This window comes from Topomyia yanbarensis, chromosome 1 (genome assembly GCF_030247195.1).
Source record: "Topomyia yanbarensis strain Yona2022 chromosome 1, ASM3024719v1, whole genome shotgun sequence".
Classification (NCBI taxonomy): domain Eukaryota; kingdom Metazoa; phylum Arthropoda; class Insecta; order Diptera; family Culicidae; genus Topomyia; species Topomyia yanbarensis.
Genome location: NC_080670.1, coordinates 201,111,856 through 201,138,767, shown reverse-complemented (window position 1 = coordinate 201,138,767; position 26,912 = coordinate 201,111,856). Strand labels below are relative to the sequence as shown.

Genomic DNA, 26,912 nt, shown 5'->3' with positions numbered 1-26,912 from the left:
GTTAAGTAACATTGAAGAATTTCAAAACGTAAAACTGTTCATCTGCTGATAGAATAATTTTGACGGTTAATCCTCCTAGAAGTAATTATAGACAAGAATTACTCTTCAACCAAATTTGGGTCGAGACTTAATGTCTCTAGCAAAGTTTTCGAAAGTGCTATTTCAAACAACTTTGTTAAAGACATAAATATCCCACATATTCAGAGTATCGAAATATAGTAGTAGAAAACCTTTACAACAAGCTATTCTGAAATTACTGTATTTGATAAATCTCTTCTGCGGTAATTAAATAATAAATTCACATTGCGTTCAAGGTGTCTTTGAAGCTTATAAAAAAATAAGGGAACTGGATATAAAACAAATAATTTCCAGATATTAAAAGGACTCAAAAACACAAAGAGTGATTCTATTTTCAGGAGCTAGCATCAATTCGGCGCAAGCTTAGTTCGCCCACCAAGTTAGTGTCGGATTCTGATGAGATGAAGTCGAAATGCAAGTTTCAGTTCCATCCATCCATAATTTAGTTATAGGTTTTGTGTTCTCAACTCGCAATGATTGTTTCAAACAATTTTATCCGTAGCGCAGAAAAAAATAGTTTTCACCTAAATTTTTCTTCACTAAGAAGAAATATAGCAAAATTGTTTGAAATGACATTATCAAAAACTTTGCTGAAGGCACCATGTCTCTTAATATTTTTGAAAAATTAATTCACCATAATTACCTCTATGAGAGTTAATCACTAAAATTTCTATATCAAAGCAGGCGCTGTTTTATGTTGATAACTTCCCGAAGTTGTCAAACCTTCAAAGTCAAGGATTATTATATTAGGTGATCTTGAACGTTGAAATTTTTTTAGATCATTTATCCCACTTTAAAAGTTCGCAATTTTTGACTTCATTGACATATTATACAAGAAAATAATCTATAGAGGTCTGAAAACTGTTCCATGTTGATCCTTCTTGTTTGTAGACTGGAATGACATCTGTTAGACTACTTATGTTTTTGAGTTTTCAATAATTTATCAAACTCATATTAAATTTTAGCATTTTTTCAAAAAATTTGCGATTTTCATCAAAACCCCCTCCAAACCAAATTTCTGGCTACGCCACTGACACACACTAATACTTGGTGTAGTTCAAGAAATGACATGACTTTTTTACAGAACACACAAGAATTGAACTTTCAATTTTTTTTTCTTGAATCCATTATAATGAAGTGCAAGGTAAAAATTGCGGTCGTAGTAAAGCGAAAAATCCGTAGGTAACTTTTCAACATTTTCCGGCGAATCCCGATTTGAGAGAACAGATGGAGAAGTTCACAAGAATTGACGATCTCGAAATTAATGAAAGCACTATCATCTCCACTATCATTATTGATCTAATGATTAATTTATAGATATATTTGAAAGAAAGTTAGCATTTTCTAAATTTCAAATAGAATACTCCCCATATTAATCACTCTGAGGACAGCCGGTTCAATCTGACATTTGCGTGCTGGATCAATTTGACACGCGTTTTTTTTTCTTACCACAGGTCCCGTCCCAGGTCTCCAGATTCTGGATAGAGTTGCCAGTCATCCGTTAAATATTAGTTGGCTCAGTATTAATTATTCGGCAATTAGTGTGTACGCGCGGGATAGGCTAACTCGACAACCAGAGGGCGTACGACTCCACCCATCTGAAAAACGTCAAAATTAGAAAAGCAGAAGCGAAAAACGGAGTCATTCGGTGGAATAGAGCACAGAGTGCGGTCAAGCTAGCTATTTTGTGCGTGGCAAGCTTTTCTTTTTCTCGAGTCGGCACGCGGAAGTGACCGACGTGTTCGATAGTGCGGAGTGAAAAAAACTGGTGGAGTGCGAGCACCGACAGGCAGATCCTGCGTATGCGTCCTACAGTTCCCTTTCGGTCCCGTAGAGCACGTTTTTCATCCTAGGCGGAAGTACGGACGGGAACAACTGTGATTCAGTGCCGGAAAAAACCTTGTAGCACCCAAAGATGGTTTATCCGTGTGTGCGCTATTGTTTACCGCGCCTGGTGCAGAGATTTGGTCGCTTTTGAAAAGGGCTCCAACAGCGGCTGGGCGAGAGCAGCGCACGTTAAGGAACAGACGGAAGGTGTCCATGCAAGACCGATCTGCAGCATTCGGAAAGCCACATGGCGGACACGTAGATGGCTCATGCAATTGGTTCACTGATGACGACGGCACGGCGAAAACGTCAGCGAAAGTCAGGTGAGCGTGCACACACTAATACCACAGACTAACAAACATAACACTCGGAAACAATGCTTCGTTCGCTTTAACGATCATTTTAAATATATTCGTAGTTGGGACTGTGGACGCATTTGCAATTATGGCGCCACTAACATATGAATAAGCATGTGGGGGATAGACCACTAGTGAAAAATTGTTCCCAAGTCTGAGGAGTAACCCAACAGCAAATGAGTGTTTGGGACCGTGTATAAAAGGTGGAACTAGTGTTCTGGGAAAATCGCCGGATCGATATATTCCCTCATAGAGTTATGTCTGTTAACGTGTGCTAATGAATTCATCTCGCGATTTGGACCCTTGCCCCTACATGCATGTTTAGGGATTTCATCCATTCATTTTACTAGATTTGGGTTAGTAAAGTCAATATTTTCTTACACGCGTTATGATCCGAGCAAATAATAGGGGCCCTGGATGTTCATCTGTTGCACAAAGCACCGAAAATTGTCAAACGATCTAGCCGATTTTGTAATGGGGACCATGTGAAAGAAACTTGTCGTGGAACAACAGAAACCAAAATTGCGCCGTAAGGTAATGGTCGCTCTATTATGTAGATAATGTGTTGGATCCCGTAATGTCGGTCGTAAAGACATCGATTATCTGCGTTGACACCGGGGTCACGAGTTGCGAAAAGTTGATCTAGTGCGAAACTAGAAGTGTATCGTTGAAAGATTACTTTCAGCTACGTCTCCACCCGGAGTATAGCCTTCTACGAGGCCGGTGGTGGTGTCTACTGGACCGGAACCTCCGCTGTTCTTGGTAAGTCTTGTAAGTGTTGGTTAACTAGGGTGACCGTATCAGGCGAGTAAAAACCCAGGAAACTTAAGGATTTTACTTAAGAAGATTTGGAGAAACCTGTTTGATTAGGTACTTTTTATTCTGTAAATGTGCGCTTTAGGATCTTTTTACCTAAAATAAATGCTAAAGAGTCATTTCTATGGCTGCGGTGATACTGAGCACAGGTCGTTGTTGTTGAGAGCTGGGTGAAGGCTCTCCTTTCCAATAACTCGGCTGGAAAGGTGGGTGTGAGATTTGCCTATATTACGCAAATATACTGTAAACAGCAAGTTAAGACAAATTTTGCGTAAGAATAACCACTTTATTCAGAAACAATTTGATATTTTGCGCGGTGACTCATTGATTTTGAAATCTGGTGCTGGTTAAATATACAATGCTACGCGACTGATGATCTGAACTGATCTGCTTTTGACCTTGTAAAATGGTCGCCACTACTAAATGTTAATAAATATAATAGTAGTCTTCTACAACAGAAATCATAAATTAACCGTTGCCCCTTTACGGCAGGTACCCGTTGTAGAACAGTCCATCTTTCGTCCGGACTACGTTCCTATCGAGCGGCTTGATTCGTTCGCTGTACGGATCCACTTGCACTGGGCGAAAAATATCCGGTCGTATCATGGTTTTCAATCTTTCGTATCGTTCCAGGTGACGTGAGCTGATCCCGCCATCAACTGGAAACTTAACAGGTTGAAAATTCGTTTCCATTAATCCAACTGTCATCACGTTCTTCCTTTTCAGCGTTGTCATCCCTTCCGACAGTGGCTGTTGCGGCATCACATCTTCCGGCGGCCGCCGCCAGTCCGGTTTCATTCGCAGATTGTATCTCGACTGGGGCCGTTTCAGCTTCTCCTGTTCTATAGCGATCAGCTCGTCACGATTTTTGTAGATCATACAGCAAGCTCGCATGGTGAAGAAGTAAACTATTTCCACTCCCGAGAGCAGACTGAAGCCAAGAAAGAGACCAGCAATTCCTCCGAAGGAGACCAACAGATCAACCCAACCGAAGAGGACTTCCCGTTTGTAGCGGATTATCGGCCACGTTAAGTACTCGATGGTTACCACCGGTTCTTTGGTGTTGTCGGTGCTCATCCTGTTGCGGGGTGGAAAAGTGGATTATTAGAAATATCTGGGCGATTGGACGCAGAGAACATATTTCCATGTTCGAGAAAATAGGAATAAAACTTAAAAAGAAAAACCGTTGAAACTAAGGAGGCTAGAATAACATAACGACGCTAAATCTCTGAATAAAGATTCGACTTCTCAATTTTTTTGTTTACCACTTATCTGTCTGTGTCATTCCAATCGACGAAAATCTTTTCGAATTATCGAACGGGGCCTAATGACAGTTCGCGTGTTCGATTGGAATAACACTGTCGGATAGATGGTAAACAGAAGATTGAAATGCCGAATCTTGACACCAGAATTTCAGAAACTAGATTATTCTAGTCTCTTTAGTTAAACCACTATCCTCACGGCGCCGCTCGAGATGGAGGCCAATGTCGAGTCTCCGATTTGTTATAATTAGTGATGTTGATGTTACCGCTAAGTTTTTCGCTTTTCAATTCCACAACGGAATCGAAAGCCTCACAAATCAAGCAATACTTACACCTTGGAGTACTTCTCGATGTCATAAACTGTATTTTGACAGCCCAGCTCACAATGCTGACAGCCGCTGATGCTGGTAATGTTAGCGGTGTACACAGCCAGACACGCCAACTGTGTTATGTTGCAATACGGCAACAAATCCGGCGCCGGTGCGTAAAACGGCGGAACACACCGACAGAACTTGAGACACTTGCGTATACGACACTCCTTCATGCAGCCGGAAAATGTGTACTCATCCTGGTAGTACTTCAGTTTGACTTCATCCGGAAAGATACACTTGCGCTGTCCGATCGACAGCTGTCGGGCATCTTCCGTGGTGTAGGTTTGTTTCATCGAGATTAGGAAATCGATAGCGAAATTTAGATCCCACTGAACCTGGGGCCGAAAATCCCAGCCGGATATTTCGTTGTGAGAATGGACAAACACGTACGATTGCCGGAGCGGAGCGAACGACAGGCCCCACTTCTTGTCCGTCTCGTAGAGATAGTTGACTTCGGTATTGCGTTCCCTGTTCGAGACATCAAAAGAAACAACATTACATGCATAAAATCATTAATCAAACATACTCGTTCATGTTCTGAATTATATAGCGAGAGTTGAACGAATAACAAAATCCATGCTCGGAGTAGACAGGTTTGAAGAACAAACAGCACGAGATTGGTTCGTCTTTGTAGCGACAGTATCCGAAAACGGCATTACACGGAATAGCTAGTTTGTACACAATTACGCGCAGATCGGACAAGGCTTTGTTTGAGCTCAAATTCGCCTTCGATAGAAACGCTTCGTTCATGACTCCGTACGACAGTCGCGTTAAAGTCTTCAAAAACGGCTCGTAATGCTCGGAACCGTTCTCATAATTCGCCAGCACGATAAATGCCATTTCATGAAGAACCTTTTCTTCGTACGGTTCCAAAGGACAGACCATCACCGTCGGGAATATCACCTCCTGATTGTGAAAATCCGTATCCAACCCGGTGATGGTCGGATTCGTCTGAAATTTCTCCCACAGGCTAAAGATGATCACTATGGCCGCTACGGCTCCGGTCGACACGAAACAGAACCACATGAGCTTTTCTAAAATCGGACGACCTTCTTCTGCGATGTAGCGCACCCCATGCAGGGTTGAATTTTCGAAAAACTCCTTCGTTTGATAGATCAAACTGCTCTTCAGTAGGCGTAGAGTTTGCGTTTGACTTTTCGATTTCTTCGTCTTCGGACCGCGACCTGCTTTGATTGGTTTTCGTTTCTGGTTTGATGTGGCGCCATTGTTCTTCGTTGGTTTGCGATCCATTTTCTATACTCTATGGGAACATACGGTCACCAACCAACTGGTGACGGTTGTGTCTATGTACTCTGTTTGCGCCATCGAGTCATAGCGTGACCAAGCTTAATTAGGACGACAGTCGCATTGGAGTAAGTTTCTATCGCGTTATCAGATGGTGAGATCTCCGATAATGGTAGAGGGTGCTTTTATGCGTGATTTTGTCAAGCTTTTTACTGTTACATACATATCTATAATGAAATTTTAGTTCTGATTATATAATGGTTTGTACGGCACAGCTGCCAAAAAACGAATCCAATCGAACACCGCCAATCATTAAAAGATTGTACGTGTTTCCTTACAATGACGGGGCATACGTTTCAAAAACAGTATTTTTCTCTTCGCAGTTTTCTTTCTAGAGTTTTTTTTTCTGATTCGGTCCATTATTCGATTACAACTTTTGGTTTCAATCTCCGCGCATCTCTATACAAGCATTATCTCCGTCATCAGATCATCAGTGTCCTCCGCCAATCTATGAATACATGCACTATAAATACTCGCGACGCGTCAACAGCGATGCCAGATTTACAGACATGTCTGTATTTTACAGACTTTTGATGTCTCCTACAGACGTAGCCAGAGATCTACAGACTTTTAAAAGGGTAATAGTGTTTAATAAAATTGCACTAGAATAACTGTTTTCGAATACGAGTGATTCCTTTACAATAGAATTCTACTTTCAATCTAATTTTAAAGTAAAATTTTAGTGTAACTAGGATTTACACAACCATCTACAGACTTTTACAGACATTTTAGTTATTCTTCTACAGACATTTCAAAAAAACATGTGGCATCGCTGCGCGTCAAACATTTTACGGATGTGTAACCAGGGTAACTAAACGAGAACAACTTTCGAAGTTTTTGGTGAAAAAAATCCTTCACAGTGATTTTCGGAAAGAGTTTCAGTTTGTTATTCCGTGAAAGGCCCTATTTAATAAGTGGTGATGAGGTTAACAGGTGGCATGAATCAGTCACCAGCACCAGAGCGGCAACGGACTGGTATCGACAAGTACGCCGGATGTTTCTCGAGGAATAAGTGGAGAATTAATATTGTAAGTAAATAACTGAATAGAACCATAAAGAGGAAATTTATTTTTATGTCGAAATCGACGCTTTTAATTATTGTGTAGTAAAGCCATTTGGTTTTTCTAGAGGTTCAATACTAAAAAGCGCATAAAAATCGATATTTTTACCCTCTGCACCAGACGCTCCCTTAACCTTCTTGCAGTCGCGCTAGTGCACTGAGTGCACGCTGCTCTGAAAAGCAAGCAAAATCGTCTGCGGCTGCTTGTTCAGTGGGCCATATGTTCGACTTCCGGAGGGTTAATGGCTTACCTAAGTTGGCTTTTAAACTCTAATACAGAGATCGACAAGAATACTTACCATCTTTTCGGTGTATCGAAGAACCTGGCATTAAATGCAAAGCAGAGACCCCGCTCGGAGAAGATCAGTTTGAAATGCTCACAGCATTCTAGCGGCTTATTCCGGAACCAACAATTTTTCACCGTCTCGTTACATCCGATTGCCACGTTGAATAAATTCTGCCGAAGATCCCCTACCAGGCTTAACAATTTCTTCGGCTTTCCCCTCAAAGCGACATCAGTTTCCTTCATTCGATTGTAAGACACTTGTGACAGCAACTCAGTAACGTCCATCAGTTTCTTTACCTGATCCTCGTCGGAACTATTACTCACTGATTTCGCGAACCGAAGAACTCGATCCGGATCGAATGGTTCATGCGGACAGATACCCACGGTTGGAAAGTGGGTTCTATTGACCCGACTGCCCGTATCGGGACCGGTAATGGTTGGATTGGTTTGAAACTTGTCCCACAGATTTAGGATGATGATTAGTGTTGTGACGAAGCTAGCGGCCACCACACAGAACCAGCAGAATCCTTCCCAAGCCGGGCGTCCACGTTCGGCAATGAATCGTACACCATGTAGGGTGGAGAGGGTGAAAAATTCGCGGATTTGGTGGAGTAGGCTGGTTCGGAGCAGGCGGAATGCCGAAATGTTTATGCTATTTGCTGGAGGCATTTTGGGTGGTTCGGACCGGGTTTTAGTGGTAACTGGTTGTTGGAAATGTCTTAGTCCCCTTTTTATGAAAGGTGCTTCCTCGCGTGTCGGGAGGTTCCGGTAACGGCATAGTAATTATATTGAACATAGTATTGCTTTTAAGACAGACTCGAATCAGAATCAACATGCACTTATTAACCTTTCAGTGGTGCCAAATTTTTTAACGGTTTCATCGTATAAAACTGAATCGAAGTAGGCAAAAGAGAGGTGCTACTTAGTAGCATTTGCAGGGCTGGCGCCTACAAATCTGTCAGCACATTCTTTGGACAAACAAAATCAACGGATCGGGAGAATAGTTTTCGTTTTGCTATTATGTTTGACTGAAGAACAACAAGACGATTCGCACCCGTGGTGCAGCAGGTGGCGGCAGGTAGTCACGTAATCGTTTGAACTTTGAGATTCCAATTCGTTGTGTGTCCGTTCTACTGCTGACCCAGGATTTCATGAGTCATGCAATCATGTCCGCGATCTGTGATGATTTATGGCAGCAATAGGTTTGTTCCAGTACATGGAAGTTACTCCTTGTTGCTCCGGAGCAAAAAATTCTTGCTCCTTTTCACTCCGGTTTGCAACAAGAAGAAGAAAAAAGAGAAGAAGATAGTACAGGAATGATTTTCTCCATATTTGCTCCGGAGCACTTCCAGTTTCTCCTGGTACTGGAACAAACCTACGGCCCTATTCTGCGCGGCGTGTGACGTGAGACGACTAACCTCACCTCACTTCAGGTGACTTTTCTCACCCAATTCTGAAGAGTCACTTCGGGTGACGTGAGACGCCCATTTAACCGTAATGGGGAATCTCACCTCACCCGAGTCGACTCTCAGAATCGGGTGAGAAAAGTCACATAAAGTGAGGTGAGTTTAGTCGTCTCATGTCACACGCCGCGCAGAATAAGGCCGCTAATATGTACCACGCACCACGTGCAATTGCCTATGCACGTACAGTGGCGGACAAAATAGTATACATATAAATGAAAGATTTATCACCATTTTATTTTTCTTGTTGTAAAAATTAGGTTACTTCTTTCAATTTTCTTGTGCACAATAAAATTGAGTTCAATTATTCGCCAATTGAATGCCAATTTCATGCAAAACTGGCAACTGGCCGTAGACGATTTACACTACATCCCTTAGGCCAATTTTTGCCTTCTGTCAGTTGTTCCAACTAGCGAATGAAATTCGTTAGCTAGACAGAGGTGGAGGTTCAACCAACGAACCACAACTGGTCGGTGTTCAGTCAGACCGGACTAAGTCGCAAAACATCAAAATATGAGATAATGATAGCAATGGATAAAGAATTTCTTCAGCTACATTCAGCTTTTGCCAGATTTGAAATGCGTAACAATAAACAAGAATTATGGCAAAAATAAATTTCCAATTATAACGTAAAGGATACTGCGATTCAAACTATAAAGTCGTGCTTCTCAAAATCAATATATTGTCACTTAGTCCGGTCTGACTTAACACCGACCAACTGTGATTAGCTTTTGTTCATATAAGGTGAAAATATGTGGAACGCACGCTTGTTGCTAGGCACCAACTCGCTTGTTAACATAGAGAAAAAATTGAATTCAAAGTAAAAATTCAAACGCACAAATGAAAGTTTTCGGACATTTTCCTTTGGTCATCTGCACAGTGGCAGAAAATTTGATGTTTTGTTAGTAAACGATTAAGGTTTCGTGGGTGTTTTTGCAGTGGTGTGTAGTTATAGTACATTTGAAAAAGTGCAATGAAAATGAGAAGAAAAATAAGAGTGTATCAAAAAGAAACCCCAAGTGAAGAGGAGTGATATTTCCGCACAAAATAGGAACTACATATGGCATTCCGTCAAAAACTCGCATTGATTGTATAGGAAAATGTTCTAGCTTCCTCAAGTAGCAGTTTCGTGGAACACCGGCAAGGTTGGTGTGTTGAAAAACGTATTTTTATATTTGCTTATGTCAGATAGATTGCTAAACAGGGAAAGAGGAGTGTGTGGCGTTTAAGCTATGTTATGGCTTGCTTGTATAATGTCGTTAAAACTGATAAAAGGGGATGTCAGTGGTATAAATGTCTCTGGTCACATCTCTAATTGTTATCAGTTTGACTGCCAATTTAAGATGAGCTTTCGACATTCAGATTGCTTTTTAGTTGAAAGTTGAACTAAAAAGCAGGCCAACTGGAAACTAGCCAATCACAACTGTAACAACGGTGGAAAAGGGATTGGGTCGGTATAAAAGCGATACTATCACGAACCAGGAGATTCGCGTATCTTTTAAAGATGACACTTGATAGAAAAAAAAAACATACAGGGTGTTTGGTTCATGGTTAAGAATCTCTCGGGGGGTGATAGACTGCCATATTTGGAGAAAAAAATTGTTCTACACATACCATCACATCTCAACCGTTACAGAGTTATTGAACTTTTTGTGTAAAAAACTTATTTGTCTTAAGCTACCTCTAACTTTAAAAGTATACTTTGTATTTTAAATGTTTTAGTTCCATTCGAAAGGTGAGAAAATTTCGCATTGAGTGGTGCCCTCACATGTTTCAGCTAATGAGTTTAAGTAGCCTTTTCAAAGTAATTTATTGAAAATTAAACAATTTTAAATGATTTTTCGTTCATTTCTTGAAAATCCTAATAGTTAACCTCATCATTTTCATAATTCAGATTGTTAGTCTTGATGAGCTGCTTAATTCGTTCTTTGACATGATACACTTACCTTTTCTTATTTTCATGATTTTGGATTATTCAACTTGGATATTTTTATCTCATTTTCACTAGTACCAGCTCTAATTGAAAAATTATTGCACTTATTGTATTTTTTTCTTCGTTTTATTCGAAAGCCAGAAAAATTTTACAGTGAAAAATGTATTAATACCTTTCAGTTAAGTGTATTTAGTATTCTTTTAAAAGCAAATTAGTTTAAAGTTAGTGCTATTATTAGCATTTTCGTTAATTTTCTTCAAATAGTAAATAATAAACATCACCATTATTATCATGGAAATAATGCATCTCAGCAAGTTCTACAGTTCTTTCTTTGACTCCATTCAATTATCTCTTTTGGTTTCGACGCAAAATCGTTTTTATCATATCGTTTCATATGCAAAAATAACGATTTCGAACCCACTACATTTGTAGCGAGGTCATGCTGTGTTAACTATTAAATAGCCGAGAAATGAAAAGAGATATAGACAAAGTGTCAAATAAAAAGTTATAGAGAACATTAAGAAGCATCAAATGAACAACAGTAACGATAAATTTTGTTGATTATTAATTAGAATAATTAAAAAACTCCAAAAAACACAAATTTTGAATTATTTCGTTAGTAAAAAATCATTTAGTACACTTAACTAAAAGATATTTGTACATACACTGATAGGACATTATCTCAGCTTTCCAATGAAATCTTGTAAATAACGATATAAAGCATATTTTTCTGATTAGAGCCTTTTAAGCACTTGCAAGTCGGTTACAGGAAAAGTACAGTAATGAAATTACAAAGAAATGAGAAGAGATAGAAATATGACATCCAATAACAAATTATGAATCGTCCTAAAACCCAACTTTTGGATAATGGATATTTACCATTAGATTTATAATTAATTAATATCAACAGACACAGTGTGGTCCTAATGATAATTTCTTAATCTATTTAAAAAGTCAACATGTAATCTGCTACGTGGAATGTGAAGATCGAACTCGGATGACACTCTGTTGAAGGTCCGCTGCAAACCAATGATGGCACCGTTTACTCCATAGTTAGTCCGGCTAAGAGGTAATCGGAGGAATAAATTATTGCGAAGGGCGCGAGGGCGAACATTCATATTTATCGCACTGAGAAGCTCGGGGCAGTCAATTCGATCTTGCAAAATATCCGAAATCGTCATAGCACGGAATAGATCCCGTCGCACTTGCAATGTATCGAGTCCAATAAGCAAACCCCGGCTTTCATAACTTGGCAGCTGGTGAGGATTGCTCCAAGGCAATCGACGAAGGGCAAACCGAACAAATCTGCGCTGTACTGTCTCAATTCGATGGACACCGTTGAGATAATGAGGGTTCCACACAACTGAACAATATTCCAGAGTTGATCGAACGAGTGAGCAGTAGAGAGATTTCAAGCAGTAAATATCTGAAAAGTGCTTAGATATTCTCATTATGAACCCCAAACAGCGTGATGCCTTTGCGACAATATAGCTGATATGCTGTTTAAACGTCAGTTGTTCATCGAGAAAAACTCCGAGATCTTTGACGCAATTCGCTCTGTCAATTGTGGATTCGGCTAGACAGTAATTGAATCGAATTGGCGTTTTTTTCCTCGAGAACGTAATGACCGTACATTTCTTGGGGTTTAGGGTCATTCGGTTGATCTCGCACCATTCCGCAAAGGTTTCCAGTTGGCGTTGAAGGAAAGCTGCATCATCAGTATTCAGTATTCTATGGTATAACTTGAGGTCGTCGGCGAAAGACAACCGTGGTCCTTCTAAACAAAAGTTAACGTCGTTGAAATACAGAAGAAAAATCAATGGACCGAGATGGCTGCCTTGCGGAATACCAGATGAAGCAAAGAACTCTTCGGATACACAATCACCTATCTTGACTGCTAGACGACGATCACTGAGATACGATTGCATCCAACGGAGAATATTAGTACCAAAGCCAAGTCTATCCAATTTTGCCACTGCAATAGCGTGATTTATCTTGTCAAAAGCAGCTGAAAGATCCGTGTAGATAACATCAGTTTGAAGGCCGTCCGACATAGCATCTGTAACATATGTTGTGAACGACAGAAGATTCGTAGATGTTGAACGTTTCGGCATAAATCCATGCTGAGTCTCGGAGATATACTGTTTGCAGTGGCTGGAGATGGGTTCCAACACAGCCATTTCAAACAGCTTAGGAATTGCGCTTAGCGTTGTAATACCACGGTAATTGTCAACTACCTTTTTATCACCTTTTTTGTGAACTGGAAACATGAAGGAGGATTTCCAGAGTTCGGGAAATACTCCGGTTGATAGCGACAATTGAAACAGATGACAAAGAGGTTCAATTAGACCGGCAGAGCATTTTTTTAGAATAATAGTTGGTATACCATCTGGGCCTGCCGAGGTTGAAGCCTTCATTTTGCTAATCGCCAGTTGTACCATATTATTGTCGATATTGATAGAGTTCAAAGACTGGTATGATTGAGGTACATTGAGAGCCGCGCGTGAAGCCTGGGTCGGTGTCAGTTTCTCGTTGGAGAAAACACTCGCGAACTTTTCAGAGAATAGTTGGCAGATCTCCTGTAAACTAGAGCTCATACGTCCTCCATAGCTCATCGTTGAAGGCAACCCGGATTCCTTTCTTTGCTCGTTTACATGCTTCCAGAATGTTTTAGGTTCGGACTTCAACTTATGTTGCACGTTTCGCAAGTAATCGGCATGGCAACGCTTCGATGTCTTTTTATAGACTTGGTTAACATGAACGTAGTGTTGTCGCAGCACGTAGCCCCCAAACTTGGAGTACTTCTTCAGAGCGGCTCTTTTAGTCGCTTTTAACCGTCTCAGCTCGGCAGTGTACCACGCTGGGTGCTTAGATTGAAGGCCACTTCTTTTGGGTACATAGCGATCGATAGCATAGCTCATAACATTGGAGAAGGTCTGCACTGCAACGTTGACATCATCATTGTCGAGAATTTCAGTCCAGTGGATATTCGACAGGAAGTCAATAATGCTATTATAGTTGGATTTTCTAAAATTATAGCTGACGGTGTCAGAAGCATTGCAGTCATGCTTCACTCGAATCGCTTCAAGCAATATATGCAGGGGAGGGTGATGTCTAACAGTCTTTACCAGGGGGAACGGTGCTGCGGTAACTTTTGGCGCGTAGTCAGATTTGCTCGAAAAACAGAGATCAAGGATTCTGTTGTTCTCGTTCATCACATTATTCGTTTGGCGCAGCAGATATTGCTATAATCATACTTCATTACTTCATTATTTCGAGAAAATTAGCAAAATCCTCCTCAAAAACACTAACTTTTAACTACTTTACAGCTAAAAGGTAATTAAAACTAATTACTTAAAAGATATGAGAACACCATTCAGGAAATTTTCTCACCTTTCGAATGGAACTGAAACATTTAAAATACAAGGTATACTTTTAAAGTTAGAGGTATTTTAAGACAAATAAGTTTTTTACACAAAAAGTTCAATAACTCTGTAACGGTTGAGATTTGATGGTATATGTAGAACAATTTTTTTCTCCAAATATGGCAGTCTATCACCCCCCGAGAGATTCTTAACCATGAACCAAACACCCTGTATATTTGTATCTAGATGAACTATGAACTAAGGTGTTCTGGTGTTTATAATGAACTTAGTTTGCCTTATTCCATTGTTCATTACCCTTAGTCAAGGTACCTAATCTCAAACAACTTTATGTACCTAAGAAAAAATCGTTCTCTGCGTGCAAATTTTGTCGTCATGTAGTTTCTATGGGTGAACAAAATCAATTGTACATAAGAATAGTTTGCACTCATCTACATGCTTGATCCAAGGTACAGCTGGTGTCACGTAACCGTTTAAACTTTGCTATTCCAATGCAATCCGTTCTACTGCTGGCTCAGGATTTCATGAGTCATGCAATCGTGTGCGCGATCTGCGATGATTTATGGCAGTAAAACAACGCACAACTTGTAATTGCCTGTGCAGGTACAGTGGCGGACACAACGTGTCCCACATCACATTGCATCACGGAAAAAAACGCTGTAGAAAGTTACCCATTGAGTATTTTCTCTTGAACATTTGTGTAGAAGTAGCTTACAGTGTATTGTTTAGACTGTGTTTTTATCGATGTCAGTTTTTCGGAAATTGGAAAAAATGGCGTTACCCGAAAAGCAACGTGTCGAATTGATTTTGCGCAAAATCCTCAACTCTCATCGGAACATCGGATGAAAACTCGGAATCGTGCAGTCAACGGTGAGTCGTGTAACTAAACGTTACTATCAAGCCCAGCACAAGTTTGATATTCTGGAGGATGCAAGAAAGCAGAAACTTTCAAAGCTTGCCAATAAATACATGATTTTGCATGTGCCTCATGTCCGCGACCACCGGGACTGTTAAACGGGGAAATCTACCTCAAGGAGTGTCTGCAGAAGCGCCTGTTTCCTCTGTTGAAGCAACACGAGGGCCCTATGATCTTCCGGCCGGATCTAGCTTCGTGTCACTATTCAACCGGAAAATGTCGATGTTTCCTCGCTCATTTGTGCATCCTTCAAAGCAGGAGTAAGCACGGAACTAAAAAGTACTGCTCTTTGCTGTGGAACGAGGCCCGGGGTCCCGCTAAGTCGTCCCCGTGTTTTCTACTGGAGACTGGAGTTAGCTAAGCTAGCTAAAAATCAAGCGAACTCTTCAGCATTTTGCGCTACGTCGGCTTTTGCACTTCTCGGTCTGGCGCTTGAAAGTTGTGTTAGAAGTTGTAAAAGATTTTTGGTTTATGAACAAAATCGTAGATTTGGGTTTTATTGTAATTTTCGATAAGATGGGGGGTTGTCGACTATTGAAAGGAGGGTAAACGGCGTTAGTGGAACAACGTAAATATGGGCTGTACTATCTCAAGCAGTCTCCGGAAAAGGTATTGCTACCGTCGCCTAAGCACAGCAATGTTTGTCAACATTTATGGCACCGACGTCTGAGGCATCGTGATATACAAGCAGCTTTCGACGACGTGCAGTCGATTTGTGGAGCTTATGAAGGAAAACTGAGTTGGGATTCCTTCCCGAGTGCTTCTGAAAGCAAATCGAAAGCAGTGCGTGAGCTAGTCACTGCAGATTTGGGAGGTTCCATGGAAGTTACCACACCGCGAGGTAATCGGTTTTACATGGTGATGGTGGATGACTTCAGGTGATACGCGACGATTTACCTGCTCAAGCGGAAATCGAATGAAAAGCTAATGATTCGAGAGTACTGCACTGCCCATAACAGCTTAAGAGTCCCATGTTGAAAAACAGCAAGCAGAGAAAAACGCTGTTCAAGATTGTCCCATCCATTGAACCAAATGGATGGGACAACCATGTTTTGGTATTTTTTGATATTTTTTGAACAAACCCGGTAATCTTATTTGTGCAGTGTGATTCAGTGGTGATACAGAATACAATCCAACGGATAACTCATTTTCGACAAAAATCCACATGGGATCCTTATGCGTTTATGGGCAGTGCAGCCTAATGAAAAATCAGTATGATCGCTTTCCTGGGATTATTCGATCAGATTGAGGTGGCGAGTACTTTGGCGCTTCGTTTTTCGTATATAATAGCATTATTCATCAGCAGACTGCTCCATACTACCCGCAGCAAAATGAAGTTGCTGAGCGAAAGAACCGGTAACGGGTAGAAATAGGGCCCTATTCACACAGTCACATCACCTAGTGACTAGAAGGAAATTTTCTTCTAGTCACCAAGTGACGTGACTGTGAGAATAGGGCCCATGATGAGATGCGCGTTTGCGGGATCTAGTTCATAAAAGAAGTATTGGAGTGAGGCGATCAAAACGGCAAACTATTTGCCAAATCGCTTACCGTCACCGTCGGTTGAATTAACTCCATACGAATTGTAGTACAAGATTGAAACGTCCTATGCGTATCTGAGAATCTTCGGTTCAGAGGTGTATGTGCACATCCCCAAAGAGAGGAGGCGTAAGCTTGATCTGAAAGCAGAGAAATTCCATTTTGTAGGCTATGCTGAAGAACGAAAGGCCCACCGTTTTCTGGATTTGGCAACGGATTCCATCACGATCAGTAGAGATGTTAAATTTCTCGAGCTATGTCACGTGAAAGAAGCTGTGCTACAGCAGCCAATCGAGAGCGGAGAAAATGAAATTCCGAGAATCCGTTAACTATACCTGGTTTAGGCGAGCGGGAGGTGAATGGGTAGGTAGACAGCGACCCGCAGTCTGGCTCTGCGTCGGTCTTCGAGCCGGATCTCGATGCTCTGGGCGTGTCACGAAAGGAATATCGCCAACGAGGTTGATTGAGGAGACCTTTGCTGCTGGATTATGGCTTGAGGAGGTGCTGGAACCACGAACATTTCGCGAGGCAATGGCCTCTAAGCAAAAAGAGAAATGGCAAGAGGCCACGTTAGACGAACTCAAATCTCATGCTGATAATAGTACCTGGGAACTGGTTGCTGGTGAGAAAGCTGTCGGATGTCGATGTGTTTTAAAACTTTTTAAACGAAATGCAGCAGGGGATGTCACGAAATGGAAGGCTCGGCTGGTAGCGCAAGCATATTCACAGCAATATGGCGATGATTTCGACGAAACTTTTGCACCCGTGACGAAGCACTCGTCATTTCGTGTACTGTTAGTCTGGGCGACCAGAAAGAAAATTGCACTTCGGCATTTGAACGTGAAAACGGCCTACTTGCACGGCACACTAGATCAGGAGCTTTCCTTGCGTCAATCACCTGGGCATGTGGTTGACGCAAGGAACCGGATTCATTTTCCACTACGGCAGGGCTACTGTTTCGTGGGCGAGCAAAAAACAGAACTGCGTTGCTATATCCTCCAAGGAGTCGGAGTATGTGGCGCTTAGTGAGGCAGTTCAAAAACGAGTGTGGCTACGGGGTCTTCTTAAAGATTTGGGAGAGCAAATGAAGCAACCAGTGAGTCTTCGAAGAAAACCAGAGCTGCATCAAGTTCATAGGATCCGAAAGATGCAGCCATCGTTCTAAGCATATCGAAACTAGGGGACCCTTCGTCGGGCAGTATTGCGAAGATGGCCTGATGCTGTTGGAATACCGTCCGACCGAGGATATGATTGCAGACATTCTCACTAAACTGCAATCAAACAACTGAAGTTCTCAATGATGCTTGGTCTATCATCAGAGAGTGACAGCGTCGTTGAGGAGGAGTATTGAGAAACAACGATCATTGCCATTCAGCGTAGAAGCTGCTTATTGTCATCTGCATCATAAACTGGCACCACTGCACAGCAATAGCTTAGCGCGCGTGAGGAGCCATTCTGTATTACCTATCGTTAGCTTGAACGTGCTTTATTCTTAAACTTCAACAAATGTAATTGTAACTAATTCTAGGTCTTTCGTTTCACCGAAACTCTGCTAAGAAAAGGTGAATCACCCATCAGCACCAACGCAAACATCAAGTTATTTTCCAAACCTATTGTAACAAAATTGGCTTTTAACCCTAAACTAACACGAATAAATAATAATCCCTAATCATGTATTTAGTGGAAAAGGTTAGTAAGGGAAGGTGAGATTATGAAAGGTGTGCACGCCTAATAATCGCTGACGTCATCACAAGACCATGGAGGAAGCCAAAGCGCACGTCGCTTGTGTGGCTTTCCGAAAATGGTGAGATTCTCGAATTCGCCCGTGTGTCTGCGCCCCGTCGAGCAAAAGCCTAGTAGCTAGCAATCCGTTTTCTATCGTCCGATGCGTTCCGTCCGACACTAAAATTCAGGTTCTGCTTTCAACGTGGCCGCGCGCCGCCCGCAAACGGTTGTTTTACTTCCAAGCTAATTTTCTCCGTGTGATGCAAGGCCTTCCGTGTTTGGGGCCGCTGGGAAGAGGCACTGTCTGAGCTTCCGACTGTTTAACCTCACTTTAAACCCTGAAGCTGCCAGCAGCGTAATCACTCCAAAACGACTACGAGGAATGCCATGAAAAGAAACAATACTCGGCTCGCCTTCTCTTGCGATTGCCACCTTTACTGGCCAGAGGAGTATCAAAAACTGATCGGGTAAAATTTCACCCCCAGACACTTCCGATCGAACACTACGTTTCTTCAGGTATCACTCGCGACAGGGAATACTTTCGACGTCGATAGAGCAAATTGGTGGCCGCTTCTTTCGCGGTTCCTTGAGACAAAGGCAAAAAAGCCGCGACCGACCGTACTCGGTCAATCCTTTTATCAGACTACCTATTTTTATTTTGTCGCCCGTTCTTCCGGGGATTTGTTTTCAAGCAAATTGTGCTGCGATCTTTTGCTTTCAAGCGGGCTGTCAAATGCCCACCTCTTGCAGTACACACTAATCTCTTATTCCTCCCTTTTAACATTTAAATTACACATTTTACTGTAACACTCGGCCCTATTCTGCGCGGTGTGTGACGTGAGCCGACTAATCTCACCTCACTTTACGTGACTTTTCTCACCCTATTCTGAGAGTCGACTCGGGTGAGGTGAGATTCCCCATTGTGGTTAAATGGGCGTCTCACGTCACCCGAAGTGACTCTTCAGAATTGGGTGAGAAAAGTCACGTAGAGTGAGATTAGTCGTCTCACGTCACACGCCGTGCAGAATAGGGTCGACTATCATTAAGAAAAATTGGAAAATTTCCCAAGCAAACGTAATTTCCTTGAATATCATTAGATTTAAAATAACGACCCGATGTGTAGTCACGACACTCCGGCTATGTCACAGAAGCTTGTAAAAGGAACATGATTTGATTTTTTGATAGTCCAATAGTTCCACCGATTTACACACATTCTCGTTTGACAAATTTTTAATCGTAACACCCTTTATACCACAACGTTGGTAATGCTCAATGGTATTTTAATCAGTATCTGTACTCGCCGCTAGATGACATTTATTAAACCATGACTGCAAGATTGCTAACGCAAAAAATGGACCACCGCACTGCTCTCAATATTTTGTCCACCACTGTACCGTGCCGCCTTTACGATGTGCATGCCAACAACGCGAATAAAACGCGTCATAAAAAATCACTTTCGAAATGTACCACCGGAACCCATTGCCTGGTCCTGGGGGTGTCGGTTGATGGGTGGCGAATCGATAGACGGTGAAGGTAGATGGACGTGGTCATCAAAATGCAATTATATGCAAATCTACCGTACGTTCTGGCTGGCTGTCATCCCGTACGTATTATTTATATGTTGCAGCCGCGCGGTGTTGTGTGTGTCTGGCTATCATCAGACAGGGGACAGGTGAGGTACACACGTACGTGGGAAATTTATCGGCGCTCTGGATCATGAAAATGAAACACGGCAGCTTTCAATTAGCTCCTTTACGGTGTGTCTAGCTTTGATTTTCAGTTTTTTTTTATTATTATTTGTATTCGCTTATGCTTTAGTCGTTTTTAAATGATATTCTGACATTTTTTGTTTGCATCTGAATTCACTGATTCAATTTGCACAAGATATTACAAGTTGTGATAGGACAATGACAAGTCGAAAATGGGAAATTCATTTTATGTTAAGCACGGATGTCCAAAATAAATTGGATATGTGAAGTACATAAATCGATATGCGATAGGATACTGTTCGATTTTTTTTATTCTCTTCTGTCTCTTGGTGCATTGGTTTTGTTTTATCTTCCACAGTTTTCGGTTGACTACCCCCACGCAATCGTGTAAGAGGAATAGTGGAAGACTTTGACACATTTTCAATTCGCGAGTTGATGTCGTTTTGTACATTTCTTTGTGAACAAATTCAATCAAGTTCATTCACCGTGATTGAGGACAATCCGGTCTCGACAATCAACTGGACATAGTTTACTCTCCAATGTATTATTCAGTCGCTCATTGGCTGGATATGCAATACGTGAACGCTACATGAACACAGGTATTGTTCAAGCTTGGACTTGTGATCGTAATGTATTATTCATACGGAAACAATCGTGTTAGTAGGAATAAAGAAAGACCGTGGCTGCCTGCATCTTTGAGTCCTACCATCTGCTCACGTGAATGTTGACTTTTACTGTCACACTATTTGTTGTTGTAATTTATATTGAAATATTAGGAACAAACATTTTACATTGCTCGCGAAAAAAATGGTGGGATGTAGTGCTGTTTACCGATCTTACAGTTATTATTGACATTTTTCTACATTTCCCTTGCTTACGACTTCGTTGCAAGTTTGTTCATCAATCTTGTCACATATTTAATCAACCTTATTAGCTGTATTATTGATTTATGCTTAGGCTAATTCGGCAACTGATTATTTGTTGTCTAATAAAAGTCAGTAAAAACATCGAAACGTTCCCCTTCCTTTTGACATAACGTTTGATTTTGTTCTTGGACTCGTTACTTACCGTCTAAATTTTTGCTTATTGTTTTCAAACATTGGTACAACAAAAACACTACCAAAACACATTTTCTAACTACTGTCAAGAAAGAAACAAATCGGGTGTGACACGGGGGAACAATTTTAAAAATTTTCATCTTTCATTTGACCTCGATTATTTGTGACACTGCTAGAGATTCATAGCCTACTATTACTAACAGTAGATACGCTTTCCCTTCATACTTCCACCAGCCGCACACGTTCGTTGTGTTCCATTATGCCGCTACTGTTTAAAACCGTTTATTTTGATCCCATTTGTTGCCACGATAAATGCAATCGTGTGCGTTTGTGTGTAAAGAATACACTAATTAATTATAACAACAATAGGAAACCCATAAAAACATTATCCCACCACGCACCCCCTAAATTACAAACAAATCGCTGCAGCTGCCGGAACTGCGTCGCTTCACGCGCAGATTCCGTTTGAACTTCAAAAACGAAGTCAGCAGCAGTTTGGTTCGGTTGGCAAATTTGTTTGTGCTGGACGAGCTTCCGGCGACCGACGGCTTTTCGTCGATGTAGTTAAACCGCTTAACTCCCGGTTGCGGTGAACGACGAGCTTCCTGTTGTTGCTGCTGCTGCTGCTGAGACTGCTCCTCCCCATCCTGCTGCTGATCGTAGGACATTCGCTTCAAAGTCCTAACGTTCGAAGCACTGCCGTATCCAATTTGTCCCGAAGTACTCGGCAGATCGAAACGTTTCCGTCGCAACAGGTTCGTTTCATTGTCCGTCGACCGTTCGTCATCGCTTTCCCCATCTTCCTCATCCCGGTGGTAGTCGTGCGGTTTCTTCCGCAGCCGCTTATCACCCAGCTCGTAATCGTCATCTTCTTCTGATCCGAATTTTCCAATGCTGCTTCGGCGAACAATTCTCCGTATCCGGCTAGCGGCATCTTTCCCCGTCAACTCTCGCATCGACATTGCCGTTTTGCGACCCCTGATAGTGGTCTTCGCTGGCGGAACAACCGATCCCGCAATACTGTTGCGCTGCTTGTCGGTTAGCCGATTGAGCCGCTGTGGATTCAACTTAACCTGAGCGACGATCCCTACCAGCAGTTCGTCTACGTTGTAGTCCATTCCGCTGCTGGTTTCGATGAATTTTGCGCCGATTTCTTTTGCCAACCGGCGAGCTACCTGGCAGGGAACTTCACGCTGCCGCTCCAGGTCCGTTTTGTTGCCGACCAGGATGACACCGCGAGTTAGCAGCATTTCGGAGTCCTTGAGAAAGTTGAGGATTTTTTCGGCTTTTTTGAATGATCCTCGATCGACCACCGAATAGACGACCACGAATATGTCGATGTGGTAGGTGGAGCAGAAGGCTTCTTCCTGTTGTAGGGAAATAAAATTATTTAAAATCTGAGATAAATTCGTTGGTAGGTTTAGATCTTACCGACATCTCACAGGCCGGATGATCGATGATCTCCAGGTCCGTCTCCTGTCCATCCAGTAACACGGAAACTGTCTTCTGTCCGTAGTCGTCATCTGTAATGAACTCCCGGTAAGTTATCACCCTCAGAAAAGTTAAAATTCAAGACCTACCCAAACTCAAATCGTACGCGCAGATGTACTCCGACGTCGTAAACTGGTAGGTAAGTGCCGTTTTCCCAACCCCGGAAGCTCCCAGCATTGCGACCTTGTACGCATTGTCTTTCTCCTTGACCGCAGTCAGGTTGTCCCCGCTGCCCTCGGCAGACTGCATGTGAGCATCCTGTTTTTGCGATCCGCTACTTCCCTTTCGATCCTTCCCACCACCGGAACTGGCCGATGTAACCGAGTTGATTGAACGGGAGCGGCGACTTCTGTTGGGAAGAAGAGTGCGTTGGTTGAATGAATGACCTATTTTAAACTGTATGTTTAGGGAAAGTGTCAAATTACCTCATCGAATCACCTAGATTGCAGATCCCGTGGGACGTAATGCTGAAACTGCGAAGCCGATAGTACTCCATGTCGACGTCGGCGCAGTGAATAGCCGAGCGTCTGGTATCCGCCAAGCGAGGCTGAAATAATCAAAGCAGGCGACGGGTGTTAGTTAGTTGTCAAACGGTGGTTAAAATTGTGTCGTCGGTCTGTGTTTCAATTCATAAGAATGGGTATTCAATTGGGATTTGAAGGTTTGGATGATTCTTCATACTTCGAGCTATTTAATAAAAAAAATTCTCATTTTAGCTTTGCGAGAAAAGAACTAATTCCACAACAAAAATATAATGAAAAGGTAATTTTTATGTTTGGTTCCAGTTTGTTGTGGCAGTTTTTATTTTTTGAAAAGGCTCATGCAAGTGATTATTTTTCTTTCGCATAGCTTGAATTTTATATTCAGTAGGAACTTTTCAGTACAGAAAGTATCAACTTCTCACCCCCACCGTAAAGCGCACGTCACTTGACTGTACCCGGCTGATTAATCGTCTGCCACTCAAACGAGCCACCATATAGGTGAAGCGGACGGACGGCAGACGGATTACATTATCAAAATCTGCTCGATTATGGGTGTTTGAAGGATAACATTTCGCCGTCATTCAATTCGTGCGAGTGACGACGTGATAATGATTAAGATGGGAAACGTGTGCAGGAGAATTGTGTGGAAGCAGGGGATTCAATCAACGAGCAGCAACTATGAATGCGAATTCTGCTCGAGCATGCATCATGAGTCCCGGAGATGGAAGACGTGACTCTTTTGGAGACGTGTTGAAAGCGCTGGCATTTTTAAAATCGTGTCCGGAGCAATCAGGCGTTTGATTGAAACTGACGCGAACACTTGCTTTTGTCAATTTCAATTTGCTACAAAAAATACGTTGAAAAGTTTTGCGAAAGACAAGGATGATAAGTGGACAAATCACGTATCGAAAGTTGTGTGACAAAACGCGAATTCGTTAATTGAACCCGTCGGCATTTTTCCCAAAGAGTTTCCAGTTACTTTTGCTGATGGTAGAGTTAAATATTAGTTGGCTCAATGTTAATTAATCGGTGATTAGTGTGTACGCGCAGGATGGGCTAACTCGACAACCAGAGGGCGAACTATTCTACCCATCTGACGAACATCAATGTCAGAAAGCGGAAGCGAAAGAAAAGAGGAAAAAAAACTTGATTCGGTTGCGTAATAGAGCACAGAGTAAGGTTCAGGCTAACTGTTTGGTGCACGGCCGGCAGCGAGGTTCTTCTCGATTCGGCACGTGGAAGTAACCGCGACGTGTCCGCTAGTGCGGAATAAAGAATAGCACCCTGGAGCAGAGTGAGAACATGAGTGCGAGCGACGGTCGAAGTCCGTCTGATGTGCAACCTGCAGCGAGTGTTTCTTCCGCCAGTCGGCGTTTGGAAGACAATTTTTCGTGAATTCGTACGGATTGAAAAGAAGGCACGGAATCATTATTATTACATAACATTATTTGAGCCATTGCTCCTGCACGCCTGTTTAGGGATTTCATCCATGTATCAGTTTTGGGTTAAGTAAAGCCAATTATTTGTTACACTTGGTGCGAAAACTCATGATCTAGCAAGATATTTGCAGCAGCGGAACAAAGCTTCAGGATTTTGTAACGAGCAAGGCGACGGATCTTAATCAAATATTTCTTTGTGTGTCAAACAACCCTCCAGCTGTTTTTTGCTATTACAGTTTATTTTTAGATTTTAGGGCACTAGTATTTCATTTTAGTTTATGCGGATTAACGCTATGTGGTGACAAATGTAGGAGTAAATCTGGAGGGGCTCATTTTTATCCATTTTTCTCAAAAAGCTATCTATTCTAGTTATATTAGCTATATGCGCGTTAAGCGAGTGATAAAGTGAGAACCCTATAATGAAGGCTATCCTCCATTAGGATGACGCCGACGGGGATCATTCCAGCGATAACGCAGACTGCCTCTGATGAGATAGTTCTGGGCACAGTCGCTACTTAGCATGGACATGCACTTGTGCGTACTGCTCTGTTTCCCTCGATTCCTTTGTGTCGAAACCGAAAACGGGACCTCCGAACGTCAGTATCGACAATGCTTCGCTAGCCAGAAGACGCCTTTCTATTGGGGAGTTACCCAAAACGCGTGGTGCGGCTATTCGTGCTCTATCCGCCATCCATTTACCGTTATCGATGGGAACTCGATATGATTGCAATGATTGCAACGTCGCACCTAATTTCTGTTGTCGACTGCCAAAACAGTTGCCATGCAGTTTACAATGATTGACATCTACTTCAGTCACGTCAAATAATTCTGGGTAGCCTTTTTTTTTTGCAATTCCAGGTTCCCCCTGTTGTTTAATGACCATGCGCCAAGCAATCCTTATGATTGTTCCAGGAACACTTCGGTGTCACTTGTGCTTTCGCCTTGGTCCCGTTAAGCGTTTTTTCGGCGTTCTAGGCTGGCGTCATCAGCATGATCTGCTCTCACTCAGCGTTTTTATGTCCCTTCAAATGCTTGGATTATCACAAGAAATTCATAGTCATAGGACACATCAGCAAATGGAGTGAGTGCCTGAACAGCGTTGAGGATACTGAGCTTTTTAAAAGTTTGGCAGAGGATTAAACACGTACAAAACAGTTCCCTATTGATACCAACACAGGCACCAGTACAGGCACAGTTGCAGAACCATTATTCAGAGGGTTCGACGAAAACCGAGGTAATAAATTTTTAACAGTTCATTTTTATAATCTAATAAGTTCCATTTTTTCTAGAATCACTTGTCGAAACGACACCATTAGATCTGTCTCGTCGTCCAGCCGAGCATCTGAATGTATTATGTGAGGCGTTTTGCCCTCCTAAAATGTTACAGAGAGATAAATCAAAACCAAGATCGAAGCCACATCCACCTTTGGTCGCAACTAGTGTTGCTTACGATGAGTACCTGGAAAATACCGAGAACATTACAATGATTGAGTTGAAGGAAAAGGTAAGACAGAAAGCTGAACGAAAAATCAAGAGATACTCCAAACTGACAAAGGCTGAGATGAAATCTAAGTGCCTAAAACTGAAGAAAAAGTATGATAGGAAATCAATTCTGTAATAAATTCTGTAAGTTTTCACTCAAATTCCATTATTTACACCAGTATTTAATTCATTTTATGGTACACAGTATTAGGAATTATTTTGAGCGGTATTCGGAACCCTGCGGTGCGCGGCGTATTAACATGTCGTTCGTCAGTGATTTTTTTTTCATGGTTTTATAGCAATGAGCAGTATAACATTTTTCATATCAAAAATATTTGTACAGTTTTGTACACTGATTCATGCGTCTGCGCCAAACTCTATTTCCGCATATCTCGCCGAGTATTGTCCGCAGTACTTCTCGCTCGTAAACTCTGAATGCTCTCCTAACTGCCTTCTTCAAGGTCCACGCTTCGTGACCATAAAGAGCGACAGGGACGATCAGTGTCTTGTATAAAGGCGAATTTTGTTGATGTTTGCAGGCTGCGGGACCTAAGCTGGTTACGTAGACCGTAAAAAGTCCTGTTGGCAGTTGCAATACGCCTTTTTACCTCACGGGAAACATCGTCGTCGCAAGTCACAAATGTAACAAGATAAACGAATTCTTCGACAACTTCAAACACGTCACCACCAAGCACTACCACGGAACCAAAACCACTAAACCCGCCTTTCCTTTTACCTATGTGCCTACTTTGTCTTGGCTGAGTTGATGATTAGGCCTATCCTCGTTGTCTCCCTCTCAAAAGACACGAAGGCCTCTTCCACTGCTCTACGATCGATTCCAATTATATCAATATAGTCCGCAAGGAGCATATGCAACCTTGGTGTTTATAGTTCCGTTCCTTTTTCACGCTTTGCTCTTTCAAGAGCAATA

At 42.0% G+C, this 26,912-nt stretch overlaps 3 protein-coding genes across 6 annotated transcripts in view; all 3 read right to left on the bottom strand.

Annotated features, from left to right (window-relative positions):
• Nucleotides 1-3,288: 3,288 nt before the first annotated feature.
• LOC131676159 (sodium channel protein Nach-like) lies at nt 3,289-5,961 on the bottom strand. The gene is made up of 3 exons (XM_058955278.1): nt 5,237-5,961; nt 4,672-5,178; nt 3,289-4,155 (listed from the first exon to the last, which is right to left on the bottom strand). Exons 1-3 carry the CDS (start codon nt 5,959-5,961, stop codon nt 3,561-3,563), a joined length of 1,827 nt encoding a protein of 608 aa, XP_058811261.1. The 3' UTR covers nt 3,289-3,560.
• A 1,409-nt stretch (nt 5,962-7,370) lies between these two features.
• LOC131676158 (uncharacterized) lies at nt 7,371-8,030 on the bottom strand. The gene has a single exon (XM_058955276.1). The coding sequence runs from the start codon at nt 8,028-8,030 to the stop codon at nt 7,371-7,373; it is 660 nt and encodes a 219-aa protein (XP_058811259.1).
• A 12,041-nt stretch (nt 8,031-20,071) lies between these two features.
• Nucleotides 20,072-26,912, bottom strand: part of LOC131687790 (uncharacterized) — a 161,440-nt gene continuing 154,599 nt past the window's right edge. For all 4 annotated transcript variants that reach the window (XM_058971886.1, XM_058971899.1, XM_058971893.1 and 1 more), the window contains exons 7-10: nt 23,004-23,125; nt 22,668-22,927; nt 22,519-22,610; nt 20,072-22,454 (exon numbers count right to left, since the gene is read on the bottom strand). In XM_058971886.1, coding sequence (XP_058827869.1) covers nt 21,492-22,454; nt 22,519-22,610; nt 22,668-22,927; nt 23,004-23,125 — 1,437 coding nt within the window. In that variant the 3' untranslated portion in view covers nt 20,072-21,491. The remainder of the gene's footprint in view (nt 22,455-22,518; nt 22,611-22,667; nt 22,928-23,003; nt 23,126-26,912) is intronic.